Source organism: Myodes glareolus, chromosome 18, assembly GCF_982192425.1.
Source record: "Myodes glareolus chromosome 18, mMyoGla1.1, whole genome shotgun sequence".
Taxonomy (NCBI): domain Eukaryota; kingdom Metazoa; phylum Chordata; class Mammalia; order Rodentia; family Cricetidae; genus Myodes; species Myodes glareolus.
In genome coordinates, this window is record NC_142043.1 from 68,336,165 (window position 1) to 68,353,928 (window position 17,764).

The 17,764-nt window shown below is 58.7% G+C and overlaps 4 protein-coding genes across 8 annotated transcripts; 1 reads left to right on the forward strand and 3 right to left on the reverse strand.

Annotated features, from left to right (window-relative positions):
* Positions 1-290: 290 nt before the first annotated feature.
* On the reverse strand, positions 291-3,753 carry Ring1 (ring finger protein 1). Its single transcript, XM_087898429.1, has 7 exons — positions 3,601-3,753; positions 3,384-3,508; positions 2,437-2,597; positions 2,130-2,345; positions 1,430-1,819; positions 849-1,122; positions 291-687 (listed from the first exon to the last, which is right to left on the reverse strand). Exons 2-7 carry the CDS (start codon positions 3,459-3,461, stop codon positions 586-588), a joined length of 1,221 nt encoding a protein of 406 aa, XP_087754555.1. The 5' UTR covers positions 3,462-3,508; positions 3,601-3,753; the 3' UTR covers positions 291-585.
* Positions 3,754-5,141: 1,388 nt separating this feature from the next.
* On the reverse strand, positions 5,142-7,191 carry Hsd17b8 (hydroxysteroid 17-beta dehydrogenase 8). The gene is made up of 9 exons (XM_087898428.1): positions 7,094-7,191; positions 6,714-6,931; positions 6,517-6,633; positions 6,315-6,407; positions 6,133-6,218; positions 5,969-6,053; positions 5,759-5,801; positions 5,514-5,588; positions 5,142-5,336 (listed from the first exon to the last, which is right to left on the reverse strand). Exons 1-9 carry the CDS (start codon positions 7,185-7,187, stop codon positions 5,320-5,322), a joined length of 828 nt encoding a protein of 275 aa, XP_087754554.1. The 5' UTR covers positions 7,188-7,191; the 3' UTR covers positions 5,142-5,319.
* A 177-nt stretch (positions 7,192-7,368) lies between these two features.
* Positions 7,369-11,001, reverse strand: Slc39a7 (solute carrier family 39 member 7). The gene is made up of 7 exons (XM_085679942.2): positions 10,211-11,001; positions 9,956-10,124; positions 9,749-9,802; positions 9,462-9,620; positions 9,207-9,347; positions 8,901-9,097; positions 7,369-8,168 (listed from the first exon to the last, which is right to left on the reverse strand). The coding sequence occupies exons 1-7, from the start codon at positions 10,607-10,609 to the stop codon at positions 7,896-7,898; spliced, it is 1,392 nt and encodes a 463-aa protein (XP_085536068.2). The 5' UTR covers positions 10,610-11,001; the 3' UTR covers positions 7,369-7,895.
* Positions 11,002-11,172: 171 nt separating this feature from the next.
* Rxrb (retinoid X receptor beta) lies at positions 11,173-17,755 on the forward strand. 5 transcript variants are annotated; one of them, XM_087898426.1, is made up of 10 exons: positions 11,173-11,576; positions 12,143-12,360; positions 12,830-12,986; positions 13,292-13,471; positions 14,465-14,637; positions 15,059-15,188; positions 15,378-15,510; positions 15,614-15,717; positions 16,463-16,568; positions 16,670-17,755. In XM_087898426.1, exons 1-10 carry the CDS (start codon positions 11,354-11,356, stop codon positions 16,815-16,817), a joined length of 1,572 nt encoding a protein of 523 aa, XP_087754552.1. In that variant the 5' UTR covers positions 11,173-11,353; the 3' UTR covers positions 16,818-17,755. The 5 variants fall into 5 exon arrangements, with proteins under 5 accessions (XP_087754552.1, XP_087754548.1, XP_087754551.1 ...); XM_087898422.1 differs by having other exon boundaries at positions 11,212-11,576; positions 15,626-15,717; XM_087898425.1 differs by lacking the exon at positions 11,173-11,576 and adding an exon at positions 11,606-11,723.
* Positions 17,756-17,764: the final 9 nt, after the last annotated feature.

Sequence of the window (17,764 nt, forward strand, 5' to 3'; positions counted from 1 at the left end):
CTGGAATTAAAGGCGTGTGCCACTATGCTCTGTTAATTTTTATATGTGTGGGTGTTTCGCTTGCACAAGTCAGTGCACCACGTGTTCCCGGTGACTGCAGAGGCCAGAAAAGGGCTTCGGACCCCCTGAAACCAGAGTTACAGATGGTGGTGAGCCACCATGTGAATGCTGGGAATCAAACTCAGGTCCTCTGCGAGAGCAGCCCGTGCTCTTAACCACTGAGCCACTTCTCCGGCTCCCCCCACCCGTTTATTATACACCCTTGATAGACACACACAGAGGACTGCAGCTTTCAAAGAAGTAAGCAAATTTGTTGTTGGTAGGAGGGTGGGGAAGGGGCCGTGTTCACCTCCCCGTCACCTGCAGGATGGGCAGTTAGGGTCAATAGAAAAGGCAGTAGTGGGCACAGGTCCGTGCTGTGCAACATAGAAGAATCTGATATAGATACTTTGTATAAAAGCCATTTGTCCTTGCTTGTGTCCTCTTGCTGTCTAGCTGGGAGGCATTGGGAGATGAAGCTGGCAGGGCGAGCCGGGACACAGGGACACCCTGTGGTCCCCACCTTCTGGCTGTGCCCTTGTGAAGTCATTTTGGGTCCTTAGTGGGGGCATAGCAGAGCTCTAACGGCCTGGACACCTTCCAGAATTTCTCATTCACGAGCTCCAAGGTCAGCGAGCCATTCAGCGTCTAGAGAGGAGGAGAGAGGCAGGGGAGGAAAGTTGGAAAAGGAAATGGATGAGAGACAAGGGAAGAGGAAAGAAGAGAGGGGAAATGAGTGTGTGGCAGAACCAGAGCCCAGAGAGAGGGACAGAGCAGGGCTGAGACGCCGGGAGATAGGACGTGCTCACCGTGAACGCTCCACCCCCGGGCGCTATGTAGATGGTGTACTGCTTCTCGCTGATGCCTTCCAGGCTGGGCAGGGCAGGCTCCTCAGGACCTTCGCCTCCTCCGGCAACCCCACTCTCCCCACCACCCCCATCAGGTCCGCCTGTGTCCGAGGCACCCCCACCAGGCCCTCCTGGCTCTATGGTTTCCTGTTGCTGCCTCCGCTCCAGGGCAATGCGAAGGGCCAAGTACTTGGAGAGATGATCCACCGTGGCGTTCCCAGTGGTCTTCACGTACCTGGAGGACAGAGGGGGGACGTGAGGGCAACAGAGTCCTCGAATGGACAACTTCCTCCAAAAGGCCTGGCTAGAGATACAGGTACCCCAGGCTGGCCTCTAGCTTGCTATGTAGCTGAAGGTGACCTTAAGCTTCTCATCCTCCTGCCTCTGGGACGACGGGCGCACACCACCACCCTTGGTTATGTGCTGCTGGAGGAGAAACTCAGGGTCTCATGGCTGTTTGAAAAGCATGCTACCAACTGAACTACGCCCCAGGCCTGAAGCCCCTTCTGATGCAGACTCCTGAGCTCAGGCAGGCTCCTCACCTCGTCTGGCAGTACTCTCCCTTCTCCACAAGCAGGGGGTGGGGCCGGAACACAAGCTCGATCTCGCCGCCTGGCTCTGGAGGGCTGGGAGCCCCAGGAGGGCTGGGGGGGCCCAGGGTTCCCCCTCCCAGGGTGCCGCCCCGATCACCAGAGTCTTCAGAACCAGCACCCCCGCAAACCCCCCCAGCAGCACCACCTCCTGTCCCTACACTGCTGCCCCCTGCACCCCCTCCACGGGGTCGCTTGGGAGCAGGGCCTGGAGTGGAGTCAGGAGCGGAGTCGGAGCTTACATCCTCTCCATCCCCTTCTCCCTCCCCAGCTTCTCCTTCCCCCCCACTCATGGTGGTGGTCTGATCTGATCCGGGCATCGGCCGCCTTACACGCTGGGCCCTGTAGAAATAAACAGTCCGGGTTAGAGAGAGCAGAACTCAGGGCCCTAAGTGTTAAACTTCAGACGACTCTGAGGCCATAGAAATCCTAACGGTGATGTTGCGTGTTTACCAGTCGCTAACGATGTACCAAGCATAGTAAGTGTTTTTATTTCTATCTGACGACTGAAGAAACAGAGAGGACTAGACCAGTCTGAGAACACAGGCACTCACCCTCCAGTCTGCCCAACGGCACCTGCCTGGTCAACACCTGGCAGCTGCAAGAGGGTAGTCTAGCAGACCCCTACTCCAGACCTCCTCACAGCTCACACCTGTGCATGGCCTGCATCCGAAGCCCCTCCTCGATACTGGAGCTCAGCGCCTGCTGGTTGTGCAGGCGGCTGAGGCGGATGAGCACTCGGTCCTGATGGGCCTCGTATTCTTCCCGGCTAGGGTAGATTTTGGAGATCAGGGCATCGAAGTTGGGGTCTGGCCGGAGGGACCGCTTGGATACCAGCTTTTTCCGACAGGTAGGGCACTCCTTGTTCCTGGGTTGGGAGAGAGGAAGCTCTATGGGCTCAGTTGGCCATCGCTGATGTCCCCCCCACCTTACCCACTGCAAATGGTCCCTCCTGTTACCCGCTCCGCAGGGCAGTGACGATGCAGTCAGAGCAGAATCTGTGGAGGCACTCCTTGGTGGTCATTGTGTTCTTCAGCATGTCCAGGCAGATGGGACACATGAGCTCCGAATGCAGCGACCGAGGCGAGACCGCTATCTCTGTCCCATCCATGATGGCTTCCTGGGCCATTAGCAGGTGGCAGAGGGTTGGGGGAAGGAATTTCAGAACCCGGACAGCCATGATGGCCAACTGAGGAAGATGGGAATTCTGGGATGGAGACTAAGGACTTGGAAATTACCCAGAAGGGATGAGGACTCATTCACAAAGAGTTTTGAAACAGAAGGAACAGACGTTTGGTGAGATGTTAGGGTTAGTTGGGGATGGCACAGGTCTATGGCTTGGCGAATATTTATTCAACAAACTTCTTTTTGTTTGCTTTTTGGGGGTCTCACTATGTGTGTGACCCTAGCTGGGGTGGATTCACTATGGAAAACCAGGCTGACCTCAAACTTAGAGATCCACCTGCCTCTGCAGTGCTCCACCATACCCAGCCTCAGCAGGCTTCCTTAAAACTCTAAGAGCGAGACTACTAGAATTTCAGTGGGCCTGTTAAAAAAACAGATTTCAATGTCCCACTGCACCCAGTCAGAACACTGCAGAGTTGACTTAAACTCGTAGGACGAGTCTGTGTACACGAACATGTGGGACATGTGCGAACCGAGAGGAGAGAGAGAGAAGGTAACTTCTGGCGTCTGTTTACCGTGCTCCAATTAACGCAGCAGTATCCGCCGTACATCTCTGACACGGCTATTTGGAGGGGGTTAAATCGGATTAAAAGAGGTAAGTGTAGAAGTGCTTTGAAAAGATGAAAGGTGATTCAAACGCAGAGTCGGGCAAAGAACAGTGTGAAGGGGAGGGGGAGAGCTGGCGGGAGGGGGTGAGTTGGGACTGGAAGATCCCTGTCACCTGCGGGGTCCGGTGCAGCTCGTAGAGACTCAGTTCCCACGTTTTGCTGGCATTCTGGGCATTCGCCGGCGTCGTCATGGTGACGGGGCACGAACCCCCTCCAAGCAGGGCTCGCCGAGAGAAGTCTGCGGAGTGGGGGGGGAGGGGACGCTGTCGGGGCCGCCCCTCTGCAGACCCCGCCCCCGAAGCCCTGTGCGCGCACCCCGCGGCCCCTCACCCGGCTCCGGCCGCCGCGCTGCCCCGCCGCGGGCCTCTCCCCGGAGACCCCCGGGCTGCGCCGCCCTGGTCCGCTCGGTCCGCAGCTGCCACTCACGCCGCGGCTCTCGCTGCCGCCGCCGCCGCCGCTGCCGCCATGGCCCGGGCGCTGAGGCCCGACGTCACTTCCGCCCTCCTTGCATCCCACCCCCGCTGCGGAGACGTCACCGACCTCGCGGCGCGCGTGGAGGGTGCCGTGGAACCGGGTTCCCCCTCCCCCGCGAGGCGCGCACGGAGCCGGCCTGGGGGTGGGGGTGCTGTGCGTGCACGTGGAGAACCCGAGGGCGGAGCTCCCCTCCGCGGCGCGGACGATGATCTCCAGCTTCCCCCAAGCCGGTGCCCGGGATCCCTGGAAAAGCCGGCCGCAGCTGCACCTCTGCTGCTGGGCGCGCGCCCTGCGCCCCTAGGGCTGCGGCGGGGTCCCGGGTGTCCGGGGGACCGGCCCGCGCTCCTCCCGGCCTCTCCCACTCGAGGTTTGGGGGCGGCGGCTCGGGACGTCCAGACGCAACTCTCGGCCGGAGCCAGAGACTCGAGAATTGCGTTTGGACAATCAGGAGCCGCGGCCCGGGGCGGGGAGGGAGGCGCACCGGAGGCACCGGGGATGGAGACGCCACGCGGAAGCGGGGACACCAGATGGGACCCCCGTGGGGAGTCGGGGAACACACGAGTGAAATGTGTGGCGTGGGAAAGTGGGCAGAGCCTCTCTGGGACTCGGAGTGAAGGAAGCGGACGGAGAGGAGCGCGAAGAGGAAGGAGCAGGACCATCCCGGTTGAGGGCAGGGAATGAAGAGCACGGAGGAAGAGACCGTGACGGGCGTTCTGCCCCCCGCCAGCCTGCGCTGCGGCTGCCAGGGGGTGGCTTGTCTCTGGGACAAGTTAGCAGTGGATCCCCTCGCCCCCAACCCCAGTTACCCCCTACTTCCCTGTTCTCTCCTTCAGTCCGTGGCCAGTCCTTATGTGGGCGCCAGAGTCGATTAGCGCGGACCCCCTCCCCTTCCTCCTCCTTCTCCCAGCCCCCTCCCTTCTGCTCTCCTCCAGCCCCTTTCATCGGCTAGTCCATTCCCCTAATCCTGGCCCCCTCCCCTAATCCCCCCCCATCCGACCCCAGGCCGGCTGCGGCTATTGTAAGGTGGAGAGAAGGGAGGGGAACAGAGAAAGGAGGGGTGGGGGTGGGCCACCTGTTCCAAGACCCCCTTCCAAGGCCAGACTGGACACCAGGATGGAGCCAAGAACAAATCACCCTTGGGGGCCATAAGGACCCGGGGATGGGGGGTTATGACTGGTGCTGCAGGACCAATGAAAGGGGGTGGGGACAGAATCCCCCTCCCTCTGAAAAGACCCCGAGTGTCACGCACACACAGTGACATACACTCTTTCCTCTCACACCCGGCGGCGGGGGTTGCCCTGGGAGACCAGGCAGTGAAAGGGAGCAATCCTTCGGAAAGGGGAGAGAGGGGGAGGTGGGGAAGGGTCTGAGGGCTTGGACACAAGAAGAACCGGAGGTGGCAGGGAAGAGGATTTGGAATTTATTAGGGTCACAAGCACCCCTGCCTTCCATATTCAGCATGCCTGAGCCACACACTGCCACCCCTTTTGTGGCCTGGGAACTTAGCGTCCTCGTCAGCAGGAGGCCAGGCAGTGGTGGGGGAGCATCAAGCAGCGTCCAGCTTCCACGAGGCAGTTACAAGAAAAGACCTCCTGAGAGGGGCAGAAACATGAGAACAGGTGCATGGGTCACCGGTGAGGTATACGGATAGGCACCCACTTCTGTCCCTGGTCTAGAGAAGGGGCTGCACGGTCCCCTCACTTTCTCATTCCAGCAGTAGAGGTTGTGCTTTTCCGTCCCATCCGCCCTCCCCCACGAAGGCCTCATACCAGAGACTTCCACTGAGGCCCCTGTGATATATCCACTGTCTTCAGATGCCAAGAACGCAACCACATCTGCCACATCTATGGGACGGTGGGGGAAGGGCAGGCTCACTGCTTCAGATCCGGAGTGGCTATACTCCCACATAACCCCAAGCCACACCAATCTTTAATCCGTCTGCGACCTTTTCAAAAATATTACAGATTTAAGGATCTCTTCAAGTCCCCAGAGCCTTCTCCCAACTCATGCTTACCCTCAGGGTCCCCCAAGTGTCCCAACGGTATCATTGCAGTCACCTGTAAGGAAACACTCATGTCGCTGAAAGTTTCTTTTATGGACTTTTTCTTTCTTCTTTTTTTTTTTTTTCTCCTCACTAAGTACATGTCTGGAATACTCACCGTTTGCACTGTGCCCAGTAATCTCCCTCAAGGCCTCCTCTGACTGCTCTCCACCCACAGCCTACCTTGTCCTTCACTTTCTCTGGCATTTTCTGTGTCATGGGTGTTGTAATGAACCCTGGGAGGACTGAGTTACATCGGATCCCATGTCTGTGGGAGGAAGAATGGATGCTGACCCTGGGAAAGACACTGACCCCTCCCTCAGTAGGGTGCCCCCGTTCTGACCCACCGTCCAAGTTCGCGGGCTGCAGTCTGGGTGAGCCCAATCACTCCCGCTTTGGAGGACGCATAGTTTGCTTGACCAATATTCCCCACCTATGGTGAGTCAGAGACCCAGGGTGAGTCAGGAGTCTCCAAGGAAGTCTTCCCAGTGCCCACGTGGCTAGCTGCCCTGGTCCAGCTCAACCTGACCTTTCCAATGATGCTACTGATGTTGATGATGGAGCCACGAGAGCCACTGGACACCAAAGCCTGGGCTGCAGCCTGAGTTACTAGGAAGGTGCCCTGGCACGAGAGGGTAATGAGCTGGCAAGATCAGCTGGGGTGGCAGCCCTCCTCCAAGTCCTTCCCCAGGCTGGGGGCGGGCACAAGTCTCGGGTTCAGAGGTCACCACCTTGAGATTGACAGCTATGACTCTGTCCCAGTCTTCCTCTGACATTTGGAGCAGAAACTTATCGCGTGTGATGCCCGCACAGGACACAACGACAGATGGCGGGCGAGAAAAGCAGGCCTATGAGAGGGAGGGGGAGGCTGACACCAAAGACCACAAAGGGCCGGGCCGAGGGCTGTGGGACGCGGTGAGTGGTTCACCTGCACTTGCTCCAGCAGGCGCCTGGCTGCGGGGGCCTGCGACACGTCCGCCTGGAAGGCGGCGTGCTTCCCGCGCGGCGCCCCGGCCTCGCTCCCCGAGCCTCCCAGCAGCTGCACGGTGTCCTGTGCCGCTGCCCCGTCCAGGTCGCAGGCGGCCACGGCGGCGCCCTCTTTCGCCAGGCGCACGCTGATCGCGCGGCCGATGCCGCTGCCCGCACCTGAGATGGGGGAGTCCGCGGTAGTGGGAAAGACGGGCGGAGGTCAGAGGTCACGGGGCGCCAAGTTACTGAAACTCAGACAAGAGCGCCAGGGACCCCAGGGATGGCGCCCGCTGACATGGCCCCGGCACCCCAACCCGCCCTGGGAGGGAACCCCTGAACCTGTGACCAGAGCCAACGCGGAACGGAGCCGGAGCTGAGACGCCATGGTGGCTGGGGGAGGCGGGTACCGCAGCCCAAGCCAATCCGAGCACATGGGGGCGTGGCGAGGGCCGAACCGGGTCCAATGGAAACCCCGTCAGCTAAAGGCCTTCGGCGCCACCGCCTCGGACGACCTCCCACTGTGGGGGCGTGGCCACCCGCCACCCTGGGGACGTGGGAGCATGGGGAGACAAGGGGCCCCACCCCCCCAAAAAACAAAGACTGCACGCAGGGCAGAAGATCCAAGTACTTTATTTCTGATCATCGTGCCTCCTACCCATTCAAACAGTGATATAAAAGGAATAGAAACAAAAATAAATCAGGCCGTGAGATTTTACCAAGGAACATTCATTCTTCCATCCCGCTACTTCCAAATCAGGACACACGATTGATGTCTACCCCATTCCTGTCTTCCTGAAGCCACCACTAATCAGTTCAGAAGGGGTCAGACCTTGGAGGACCCCGTGTGGCATGTTGGTGCTGGGAAAACAAGCAGGGTAGGGACCACCAGGTAGGCTAGTCAACCTAGTCTTTTTCATGGTCCCTTTATTTCTCACCAACAACATAGTTGGGCAGTGTCCAACACTTTGGTCCCCCTGACCTGTCACACTCTGTATGACTGTCATGACTGTCACACCTTTAAGGCCCCTAACTCAAGACGAATTCTCCAAGGCTAAAACTCCTTCTTCAGGCGAGTTAACGCTGGCCAGGGCTCCCAACTGTCTTTATTTGGGAGTCAGGGGTGGTGCAGATTACCCCGCCCTCACTCGAGGTGGGCAATCAGTACCATCATGACGACTCCCCCCAGCAGGCCCAGCACCTCCAACAGTGACTGTAATGGGGACGCCTCTCTCAACAGCTCAGGCAACACGGACACCGTTGCTACATAGATAAAACCACCAGCAGTGAAGGGCAGAACCCAGCCAGGACCGGTACCACCTGCCACCTCGCTGCCTACTGCCCCTCCTTCGGTGAGAAGGGCACACGCTGTGCCTGCCAGTGCTCCTACTGCGGTCAGGAGTTGCAGACGCATTGCCTGGTGGACAGAAAAGACAAAGGCATGACCATCGACGGCCAAGGGCTAGGGTGACAGTGGCGACAGCTGTACAGGTGTGCATGCTTTTAGAAAGGTGGAGACGGTAAGGGGCTGGGGCAATGGCTCCATCGATAGTGTTTGCCGCACAGCGTGAGGATAGGAATCTGGACCCCAGGCACCTGCACGGAAAGGCAAGTGCGGTGGGGGTGTTTGCAATCCCAGCACCAGGAAGCAGAGACAGGCAGCTGCGTGGGGCTCCCTGGCCAGCAGAGTCACCTAAGACCCCCAGCCCCCAAAGGTTGAAAAACACTAGAAAAGTGGTGGTGGCGCATGCATTTAATCCCAGCACTCAGGAGGCAGAGTCAGGCGGATCTCTGAGTTCGAGATCAGCCTGGTCTACAAGAGCGAGTTCCAGTTCCAAGGCTACAGAGAAACCCTGACTTGAAAAACAAACAAATAAATAAATAAAAAATAAAAATTTTAAAAAAGGAAGAAAGGAAGTGAACCACTAGAACAGACATCTGAAAAATCTTCCACCCTCTCCCCCGTGGCCCTTCCAGGCTGCGCACCAAGCTGCACATATGAGGGTCACGGCCCAACAGAGCAGAGCAGAGGTAATGGGGGTCCCGGAGTGACAGAACAGAGGTAAAGAAAACAACTTGCCCCTTTCTAAAAGACTTGTCGATGGTAGGACAGCTTGTTAGGAACAAATGACAGGCAGTTGGCACCAACCTGCTTTTTGCTGCAGCCAGACTGTACCAAGATGGCAAAGTCCCCAACCTCATGAGGCACTTCATGTAGCAGGACTGTCATTGTGGTCAGGATCCCTAGCCCTCGGCCCCCACGAAAGGAAGCTCCAATGGCCAAACCATCTGTGAAGTTGTGGGCCAAGTCAGCAGCCAGGTTCAGGTATCCAGACACACGCAAGTCTTTTGCAAAGAAACAAGACAAGAAGATTGAAGGTCATATGCACCTTAGAATTGTCTAGATGCCAACATCACCTACAGCACACATTCTGTCCACCCACATGTCCCTCACCTGAACCTGGTTTTTCTTTCTCTTCAGGGTTCTGAAGTTTCACTGGCCCATCCTTTGGCCCGTTCCCTCCTCTCCTTTTCCTCAATGTCCCTGCTCCCCTTTCTTCTTCCTCTGAGCTGGGCTTATCCTTGGAAGGACACTCTGAGGGAGAACAGGAGTCGATTAGAGTGAGGACAGAGCCTTCGATGTGTCCTCCATAAGAAGTCTGCTCCACCGTAAGAGCCTACAGTTCTGTGGCAGGCTAGGTAGGCTCACCCTGTCTCCCATGGCTGTGGCTCCCATGTGTGTGGCTGTCTCCGTGTCCGTGGCTGTGTCCGTGTCCTCCTTTCACATGTCTCACGAATTTCTCCACCACGAGGAAGGCGACAATCCCACTGAGAACCCACAGCCCCACAGACAGAATGGGGCCCTGTCCTGGGAGCAGAAGCATCGAAGCATGAGGAGATGCGGATTCCGGACTCCTCCTCCAGTGCAAGAGGTGAAGAACTGGCAGAGGCAGACACTCCCCAGCATCCCGATCCCCATTCCCATCTCTTTCTCACCACTGTGGGAGTGTCCATGTCCAGGCTGCTCCACAGCGTGGTGAGAATGAGGTTCTGCAGGAAGTAGAAAAAAAAGGGAACGCTTGGCACAACGCATGTGCAGTTGAGGACTATTGGAAAATCCGGGGTCACAAAAGAGAAAGAACCTCCTTTCCTTCTAGAGAATAAATAATCTTAAGTTTCTGAGGTAGTGTCGAGGTTACTTACCCAGAGCATGAGGGATGAGGTGCAGGAAGGCATCACCCAGAAGCCCCCCAGAGGCAAAACTGAGCAGGATCTGGAGCAGGGAGCGATGCCTGGGAGAGTTAGACTCCACCGGGATGAGGAAGAGCACGAAGAACGGGGCCGCAGAGATTAGCACTGTGGCCCCCAGGGCCTGGGGAAGGGGAGTCACAAGTCACACATGGAGTTTTCCAATGACTAAGAACCAGTCCCTCTTCCCCACGTCCCACGGGGACTCACATAGGCCCAAAGAGAGAGAGTGTCCAGGTGGTGCTTGGCGCCTGGAGCCCCCGTCTCCCAAGAGGCTCCGTGGCTATGTTCATGGGCAAGTCCATGTCCTCTGTGGTGGACGCTATCATGGGAGTGACCATGGCTATGGCCATGGTGCAAATCCTCATGTAAATGTTCATGGTCGTGGCTGTGGGCATGCCCATGCCAGATGCTCTCATGGGTGTGGCCATGGCCATGGGCATGGCTGTGTCCATGGTGGAAATCCTCAGGTGAGTGCCCGTGCCCATGGAAGTCCTCTTCCACGTCTTGGTGCGGGTCACCATGACCCCCGTGTCCGGCCACCAGCAGCCCCACAGCCGCCCAGGTCAGCAGTCCCACAGCCACCCAGACCCGGAGGCCCTCGGCCATCGCGCTGACCGGAGGGACAGACGACGACTCTACCTGATGCTCTCCCTAAGCGGGGTCCGCTCCCCGGCACTCGTGCCCTTCCGCCACCCCTGGATGGCTCGCTCCCCTCTCACATTGTCCCCAAGGCGGGTTCTCTCGCTCCCCGACACCCCATCCGGATGCAGACCCCCCCACACACCGACACCGCTCTAGCCTGCGATCCGCAACTCCACGGTCTGTCTGGGCCCTCGTCTCTATGACCCACGGTTGGGGCGAGGGGGAAAAGGCCTGCAAAGCGCCGCAAGGCAGCGGCTGGGAGTCCTCACCGGCTCCGGGATCCTCTCGGTTCTCCGTGTGCTGGGACGTGGCAGTCACGCCTCGAGCTCCCGCGAGATCAGGAAGTTCCTGTCGGCCCGCACCCCGCTACCTTTACCAATATGGCGGCGCCCCGCGGACGGCGCGGCCGCGCCCCCAGCGCGCATGCGCACGGCCGGGGTCATCCGAGGGGACGGCGGCCGGGGGAGCTGACGGGCGGGCGGGTGGAGACCGCCTCCTCCGTTCCCACCTCGGCGAGGGGGCGGGAGCTCGCGACGAGACTTCCCGTCCGCACCAAGATGGCGGCCGCCCCGGTGCCGTCACCCCGGAGCCGAGCCGAGCGCGGCGCCTGAGCCCGCTGTCCCCGGCGGCGCTCCCCGAGTCCCCCCGCTCAGCCCCCCGCGCGTCCCGGGCGCCTGTCGGGCTTCCCCCACCCTCGGGCCCGGCGTCATGTCTTGGGCGGCTCGTCCGCCCTTCCTCCCGCCGCGACATGCCGCGGGGCAGTGTGGGCCGGTGGGGGTGAGGAAAGAGATGCATTGTGGGGTCGCGTCCCGGTGGCGGCGGCGGCGGCCCTGGCTGGATCCCGCGGCGGCGGCGGCGGCCGGAGAGCAGCAGACCCCGGAGCCGGAGCCTGGGGAGGCTGGCCGGGACGGGATGGGCGACAGCGGGCGGGGTGAGTGTCCCGTGGGTCCCGGCCGGCGCCCCCCGCGCCCCCTCCCCGCGCGCCCGCCCCCTTGTTTGTAAACACGCGCCCTCGCCCTCCCGAGGCCCAGCGCCCTCCCCCGGGGCGGGGCGCGGCGGGGGAGCTTCCGCCCTGCAGGTGAGGCTGGGCTGGGCCTGCTGCAGGTATCGGGCGTGGGAAGGACACCATTCCCCTTGGGCTGGAGGACTCCGGGCGTCCGAAGGCTAAGGCTGAGCTTGCGCCCCGGGACCGGGGATCTCGTCTATGCTTTGCGCCCCGAATGTTCTGAGTTGGGACGAGGGTGTCACTGGTCCACCGGCACGTGCTTCCCCATCCCACCCCCGAGGTCAGGCTGAACTGGCTCCCTCTGGTCAACCGCCTCCCCTCGCGACCGGGAGGAGTGAAATTGTTGTTCGACAGCTTGGTATTTCTGAACTCCAGGGTCGTGGGGGTGTGGTTGGTCAGGGAGAATTAAAGTGTCCATTTGGATGATGAAAAGACTCAACTTTCTCTTCTTGTCTCTCCTGTGTGTCTGCCTGTGTGTACCTCCCTCTCAGATTCCCGAAGCCCAGACAGCTCCTCTCCAAATCCCCTTTCCCAGGGGATTCCCCCCTCTTCTCCTCCTGGCCCACCTCTTACCCCTTCGGCACCCCCACCTCCAATGCCACCCCCTCCATTGGGCTCCCCCTTCCCAGTCATCAGCTCTTCCATGGGGTCCCCTGGTCTGCCCCCTCCGGCTCCCCCAGGATTCTCCGGGCCTGTCAGCAGTCCTCAGGTGAGAGGTCATGACCTACTTATTGCCTCTCTGCTTTCATTTCCCTGTTTCCACCTTCTAAGCCTCTCCCTACCATCTTTATGTGGACTTCCCCATGACCCTTTGACCTTTCTGGTTCTCCAATCCTAGCAGCCCTGTGATCTCATATCCCTTGCTCTTCCTGAAGTGAACAGTGTTTCGGTGCATGTTTCTTCCTAGCCCTATTTTGAAAACAAAAACCCTGAGCCCAAAGGGAACATTTGTGATGTTCTTTTCAGCTCACAGTGACTTTCTGCCCTTTTGGTTCTGTGCCCTTCCGGGCCGCTGTGCCCCACACTTCCAGAAGGGTGGATATCCATTCTTGGGGTTATGCTTCAGGGAAGGCCCTTTACATTAGACCACAATGTTGTCAGTACTCTCCGGGATGGTTTCCCTGACATCCGAGAGCTTCCCAAGAGCCCTCTGTGACTTCCCTGTTCCCCCATCCCAGATTAACTCCACAGTGTCGCTCCCTGGGGGCGGGTCTGGCCCCCCTGAAGATGTGAAGCCACCGGTCTTAGGGGTCCGGGGCCTGCACTGTCCACCCCCTCCAGGTGGCCCTGGGGCTGGCAAACGGCTGTGTGCAATCTGCGGGGACCGAAGCTCAGGTATGGGGCTCAGCCCAGGTGCAGAGGAGGAAAGAACATAGAGACTTTACCACTGCCTGTGGGTGCCCATGGCTTCCTGAGGGTGGTCAGAGCAAGGAGACCTGTGGGGCCTTTAGATTCCTATCAGATGCAGGTAGGGGCAATCAGGGAAAGCGGATGGTTCAGGGCTCAGGTCGCTGAGGAGGTTACTGGCTCATCTCACCTTGTGAACTGCTCTATGTTTGGAAGGATTCAGCCTTGGATCCCCTGTGGGCAATAATGGGAGGTCTTCACTAGTCTTCCCTACCACACTTCTCTCCCTGTAGGCAAGCACTATGGCGTTTACAGCTGCGAGGGCTGCAAGGGTTTCTTCAAACGCACCATCCGGAAGGACCTGACCTACTCCTGCCGCGATAACAAAGACTGCACAGTGGACAAGCGCCAACGGAACCGCTGTCAGTACTGCCGCTATCAGAAGTGCCTGGCCACTGGCATGAAGAGGGAGGGTAAGAAGCTGCCCCAGCCAGCGGGAAAGCCTCCATGTCTCTCTCCTCCAGGGGGCGAAGTTTCGTTTCTCTTTCCTGTCCTCAGCTTGGTCCTGGGTACCTCACTCTGTCTCTAAGTTCCTGTCTTGACTGTTGCTCCTCAGGGTTAATCCTGTGATGCTATGGCCTCTCCCAGCTTGCTTTGGGACTATCCAGGCCTCTGCTCTCTCTTCTCCACTTCATACAGCCCCTTTCTCGCTTTGATCCTATGTTCTTTCTTTGGTCTCCCAGTCTTTCCTTGAACCCTCAAGACTCTACCCTATTAACTACGGAATCACTGAAGAGGTCAGAACTTGGCATCTCTCTTCTCTGAAACTAAGTAAATCTGATGCCTGGAATTTTAAGAGACACTTTAGGGCTTATTTTGGTCCGATCCTTGCTTTAAAGAAGATGAATCTTGGCTTTCCCAAGGTCACACGGTGACAGAGTGGCAGGACCAGAGTCAGAACACACCCTCCAGAGACCTGGACCCAGGTCACCAAGATCATAACATCATCTGTAGCCAGCAGAGCATAGGGTTTGCCGTCAAGCGCGTAACTGGTCATGTATTGCGTGAATTTAGGAGGCTATGTCTTTAGCCTTGGGTTCCTCATCCTTAAACCTGGGGGCAGGAACCCACAAGGCCATTAAGACACTCCAGTACATGTTAAAACACGTTGGCACATTTTTAGCATATCATTAACCATATTAAATGCAGATTCTTCTCTGATTCTTTCACTTGTCTATTGCCAGGTCTTTATCTGCCTATTTATGTACTTAGTTGTGTATTTATTTGTGGTGATGGGGATAGAGCCCTGGGTCTCGTGTGTACTTGGCAGGTGCTCTCACCAGAGCACTTTGCTTTCGGATTCCCCAGTCTAACGTTTCTAATCACCTCTGGCTGCCATACCCCCAGGGACATCAGACCCTCCTAGCTGGTTTCCAATTCTGCATTTTTCCCTCCCCACCCCACAGCGGTACAGGAGGAGCGGCAACGGGGAAAAGACAAGGACGGGGACGGGGACGGGGCTGGGGGAGCCCCTGAGGAGATGCCTGTGGACAGGATCCTGGAGGCAGAGCTTGCTGTGGAGCAGAAGAGTGACCAAGGCGTTGAGGGTCCCGGGGGGACCGGGGGTAGCGGCAGCAGCGTGAGTGATGGGGTTGATCCCTCTCCCTCAGGTGGGGGTTGGGCAAGGAGTTGAGGTGTGTGTGCTCCACCTCTCCTCTTCCTCCCTTCCTCCCCTCTGCACCTTGCCCTGGACTGGAAGTGAGCCAGGCGTAGTGGCACTTGCCTATAATCCCACCACTTGGGAGACAGAAACAAGTGGATCTCTGTTGCATTCAAGGCCAGCCTGGTCTACATAGCAAGTTCCAGGCCAGTCAGGAGCACATAGCTAGACCGTGTCTCAAGAAGTCTGTCTCTGCTGTGGGGTGAGAGGAATGTCCAGAGCAGAGAGAAACCTAAATCAGAGAGGGGTTCAGCCGGGGCTTGTAGGGTTGAGGAGGAGTGCCACAACCTCCAGCAGGGACGGTGACTCCGCCCTCCCATGCATCTTGTGGTCTCTGCAGCCGAATGACCCAGTGACTAACATCTGCCAGGCGGCTGACAAGCAGCTGTTCACACTTGTCGAGTGGGCGAAGAGGATCCCACACTTCTCCTCCCTACCTCTGGATGACCAGGTCATATTGCTACGGGCAGGTCAGTGACCTTGACTCTTTGACCTCTTGACATTTGACCCCTCTTTGTCCTCCTGACCTTCAGTGACCCTAGTAGCTTTCCTTGCATATTCAGGGAGCTTGACTTGCTGACTTGCCCCTATTTTCTTTGTGCTTTGGATCCCATGACCTGGTGTCTGCCTGCTGACCCTTGGTGCCCTCTGGCCCCTAGGCTGGAATGAGCTTCTCATTGCCTCCTTCTCCCATCGGTCCATTGATGTCCGAGATGGCATCCTTCTGGCCACAGGTCTTCATGTGCACAGAAACTCAGCCCATTCCGCAGGCGTGGGAGCCATCTTTGATCGGTCAGTGGCCGTTGGCCAGGCTGTCCTGTAGCTAGAAGGGGTGGGGCAATAGACTGGTCCGTGTCCAAGGCTGGCTGAGCTGTGACCTTTGAGTGACCTGCAGGTCCCTCTCCAGGGTGCTGACAGAGCTAGTGTCCAAAATGCGTGACATGAGGATGGACAAGACAGAGCTTGGCTGCCTGCGGGCAATCATTCTGTTTAACCCAGGTAAGGAAAGACCACCCTGGAGCCTCCTTTCCTCCAGCCCCCACCCCCACCCAGTAAGACCCTCAGCCCAGAAATGTCTTAGCTGACCTTCCCCTTCTGACGGGGTCCCACAAACCCAGCTGGCCTCAGTTCCCTGGGGGGCATCTTGAGGGCCCCATCTGCATGTCCGTCCTGAGGGCCCCATCTGCATGTCTGTCCTGAGGACCCTATCTGCATGTCCGTCCTGAGGGCCCCATCAGCATGTCCGTCCTGAGGGCCCCATCTGCATGTCTGTCCTGAGGACCCCATCAGCATGTCCGTCCTGAGGGCCCCATCTGCATGTCCGTCCTGAGGGCCCCATCTGCATGTCCGTCCTGAGGACCCCATCAGCATGTCCGTCCTGAGGGTCCCACCTGCATGTCCGTCCTGAGGGTCCCACCTGCATGTCCGTCCTGAGGGTCCCATTTGCATGTCTGTCCTGAGGTCCCCATCTGCATGTCTGTCCTGAGGACCCCATCTGCATGTCCGTCCTGAGGGCCCCATCTGCATGTCCGTCCTGAGGTCCCCATCTGCATGTCTGTCCTGAGGACCCCATCAGCATGTCCGTCCTGAGGGCCTCATCTGCATGTCTGTCCTGAGGGTCCCACCTGTATGTCTATCCTGAGGGCCCCATCTGCATGTCTGTCCTGAGGGCCCCATCTGCTTGTCCGTCATGACTCGACTCACCTGCCTTCTTCCTCTTGCTCTTCCTCCTTTACCATCCCAGATGCCAAGGGCCTCTCCAACCCTGGTGAGGTGGAGGTCCTGCGGGAGAAGGTCTACGCGTCACTGGAGACCTACTGCAAGCAGAAGTACCCTGAGCAGCAAGGCCGGTGAGAGGGGCTCCCGGGCTGCGGCCCCCCAGAGGGTGAGGCTGGAATATGTCCAGGGCCTGGCTGGCGCTGGCGCTCACTCCCTTCTGCTCCCACCTCAGGTTCGCCAAGCTGCTGCTACGTCTTCCCGCCCTCCGCTCCATCGGCCTCAAGTGTCTGGAGCACCTGTTTTTCTTCAAGCTCATTGGCGACACCCCCATTGACACCTTCCTCATGGAGATGCTCGAGGCTCCCCACCAGCTAGCCTGAACCCAGACGCACACGTGTGCTCCTCAGTGGGGAGCACTGTGGAATAGGACTGCGCCTGGGCGGGTGGGAGGCCCAGGGCCCAGCCAGAGCAATGGGCAAGTGGTGCAGAGCAGGAGGGCACTTCTGCAGCCTGCAAGGGGTCTGGTCCCTTAGCAGCGTGTGCCCAGTCCCGGAGTCAGACGGGACCTCAGATCCCTGTGACCACTACATGTCTACCTTCAGTGGCCTTGAGTCTCCTGTGATGTAGGTGATTGCTCATCCTGGCTCCCCGAGCACAAAGCACTGGCCCTGATCCTGGGACCCTGCTCCCTTCTCAAGAGCGGGATGGAGTTCCTCTAGAAAGGGTGTTGTGGGGCAAGCCCCCCCCCCCAGCTGATGGTCTTCGGAGCAGGGCTCTGACAGCCCTTCATACCCCCAGCCTGACAGAGGGGGGCAGAGGGGGGCGCCCGCCTCCTATAGCTCCCTTTGCGGCACACTGCAGTCAGACTGAAGAATAAAGGGTGGCGGTGAAGGGGCCGGCGGAGATGGAGGACCGACTGCTACTTTAATCTCCTGTGAGGAGACTGGGAGTTAGACTCAAAGAAGTACTGTACATCCCCAGGCTGGCATAGATGCCAGGGCTGGAGGTGGCATGTGGGCAAGGAGGCCCTTCAAGTGGTCTGCCCCTGTGGCTTTCCGGGCACTGCCTTTCTCATCTCACTGGCTCGTGGAAGGGGTCTGGGCTGTGAGGGGGGGCGCTGATTTGGGTGGCCTTTCCTTTTACAGCTGTCCCTACCTGCTCCTCAGCACACAGGCTGGGGACTGGGGACAGAACTGACCGGGATGGCCAGCCTTCAGAGATGGGTGCTGGGCTGCATGGGTTTTACCCCAGGTCTCTTTTCCGGGGGAGGCTCCCTCCCCCGCTTTCTCTTGCACATAAAATCGCTTTCCAGTTAAAATAGCTGTTT

What these genes read in the sequence shown, in the direction of transcription:
- Ring1 (XM_087898429.1), bottom strand. Translation starts at nt 3,461, where the DNA reads ATGACGACGCCGGCGAATGCCCAGAATGCCAGCAAAACGTGGGAACTG. An exon ending in AGCTGCACCGGACCCCGCAG is followed by an intron (nt 2,598 to 3,383) that starts GTGACAGGGATC and finishes CTAATGGCCCAG; the next exon opens with GAAGCCATCATGGATGGGAC. An exon ending in CGGATGCAGGCCATGCACAG is followed by an intron (nt 1,820 to 2,129) that starts GTGTGAGCTGTG and finishes TTATTTCTACAG; the next exon opens with GGCCCAGCGTGTAAGGCGGC.
- Hsd17b8 (XM_087898428.1), bottom strand. Translation starts at nt 7,187, where the DNA reads ATGTGCTCGGATTGGCTTGGGCTGCGGTACCCGCCTCCCCCAGCCACC. An exon ending in TCATAGCTGTCAATCTCAAG is followed by an intron (nt 6,408 to 6,516) that starts GTGGTGACCTCT and finishes CTCTCGTGCCAG; the next exon opens with GGCACCTTCCTAGTAACTCA. An exon ending in TCAGTAGCATCATTGGAAAG is followed by an intron (nt 6,219 to 6,314) that starts GTCAGGTTGAGC and finishes GACTCACCATAG; the next exon opens with GTGGGGAATATTGGTCAAGC.
- Slc39a7 (XM_085679942.2), bottom strand. Translation starts at nt 10,609, where the DNA reads ATGGCCGAGGGCCTCCGGGTCTGGGTGGCTGTGGGACTGCTGACCTGG. An exon ending in ACATGGACACTCCCACAGTG is followed by an intron (nt 9,621 to 9,748) that starts GTGAGAAAGAGA and finishes TTCTGCTCCCAG; the next exon opens with GACAGGGCCCCATTCTGTCT. An exon ending in CCACAGCCATGGGAGACAGG is followed by an intron (nt 9,348 to 9,461) that starts GTGAGCCTACCT and finishes GTTCTCCCTCAG; the next exon opens with AGTGTCCTTCCAAGGATAAG.
- Rxrb (XM_087898426.1), top strand. Translation starts at nt 11,354, where the DNA reads ATGTCTTGGGCGGCTCGTCCGCCCTTCCTCCCGCCGCGACATGCCGCG. An exon ending in CACTGGCATGAAGAGGGAGG is followed by an intron (nt 13,472 to 14,464) that starts GTAAGAAGCTGC and finishes CCCACCCCACAG; the next exon opens with CGGTACAGGAGGAGCGGCAA. An exon ending in TACCCTGAGCAGCAAGGCCG is followed by an intron (nt 16,569 to 16,669) that starts GTGAGAGGGGCT and finishes CTCCCACCTCAG; the next exon opens with GTTCGCCAAGCTGCTGCTAC.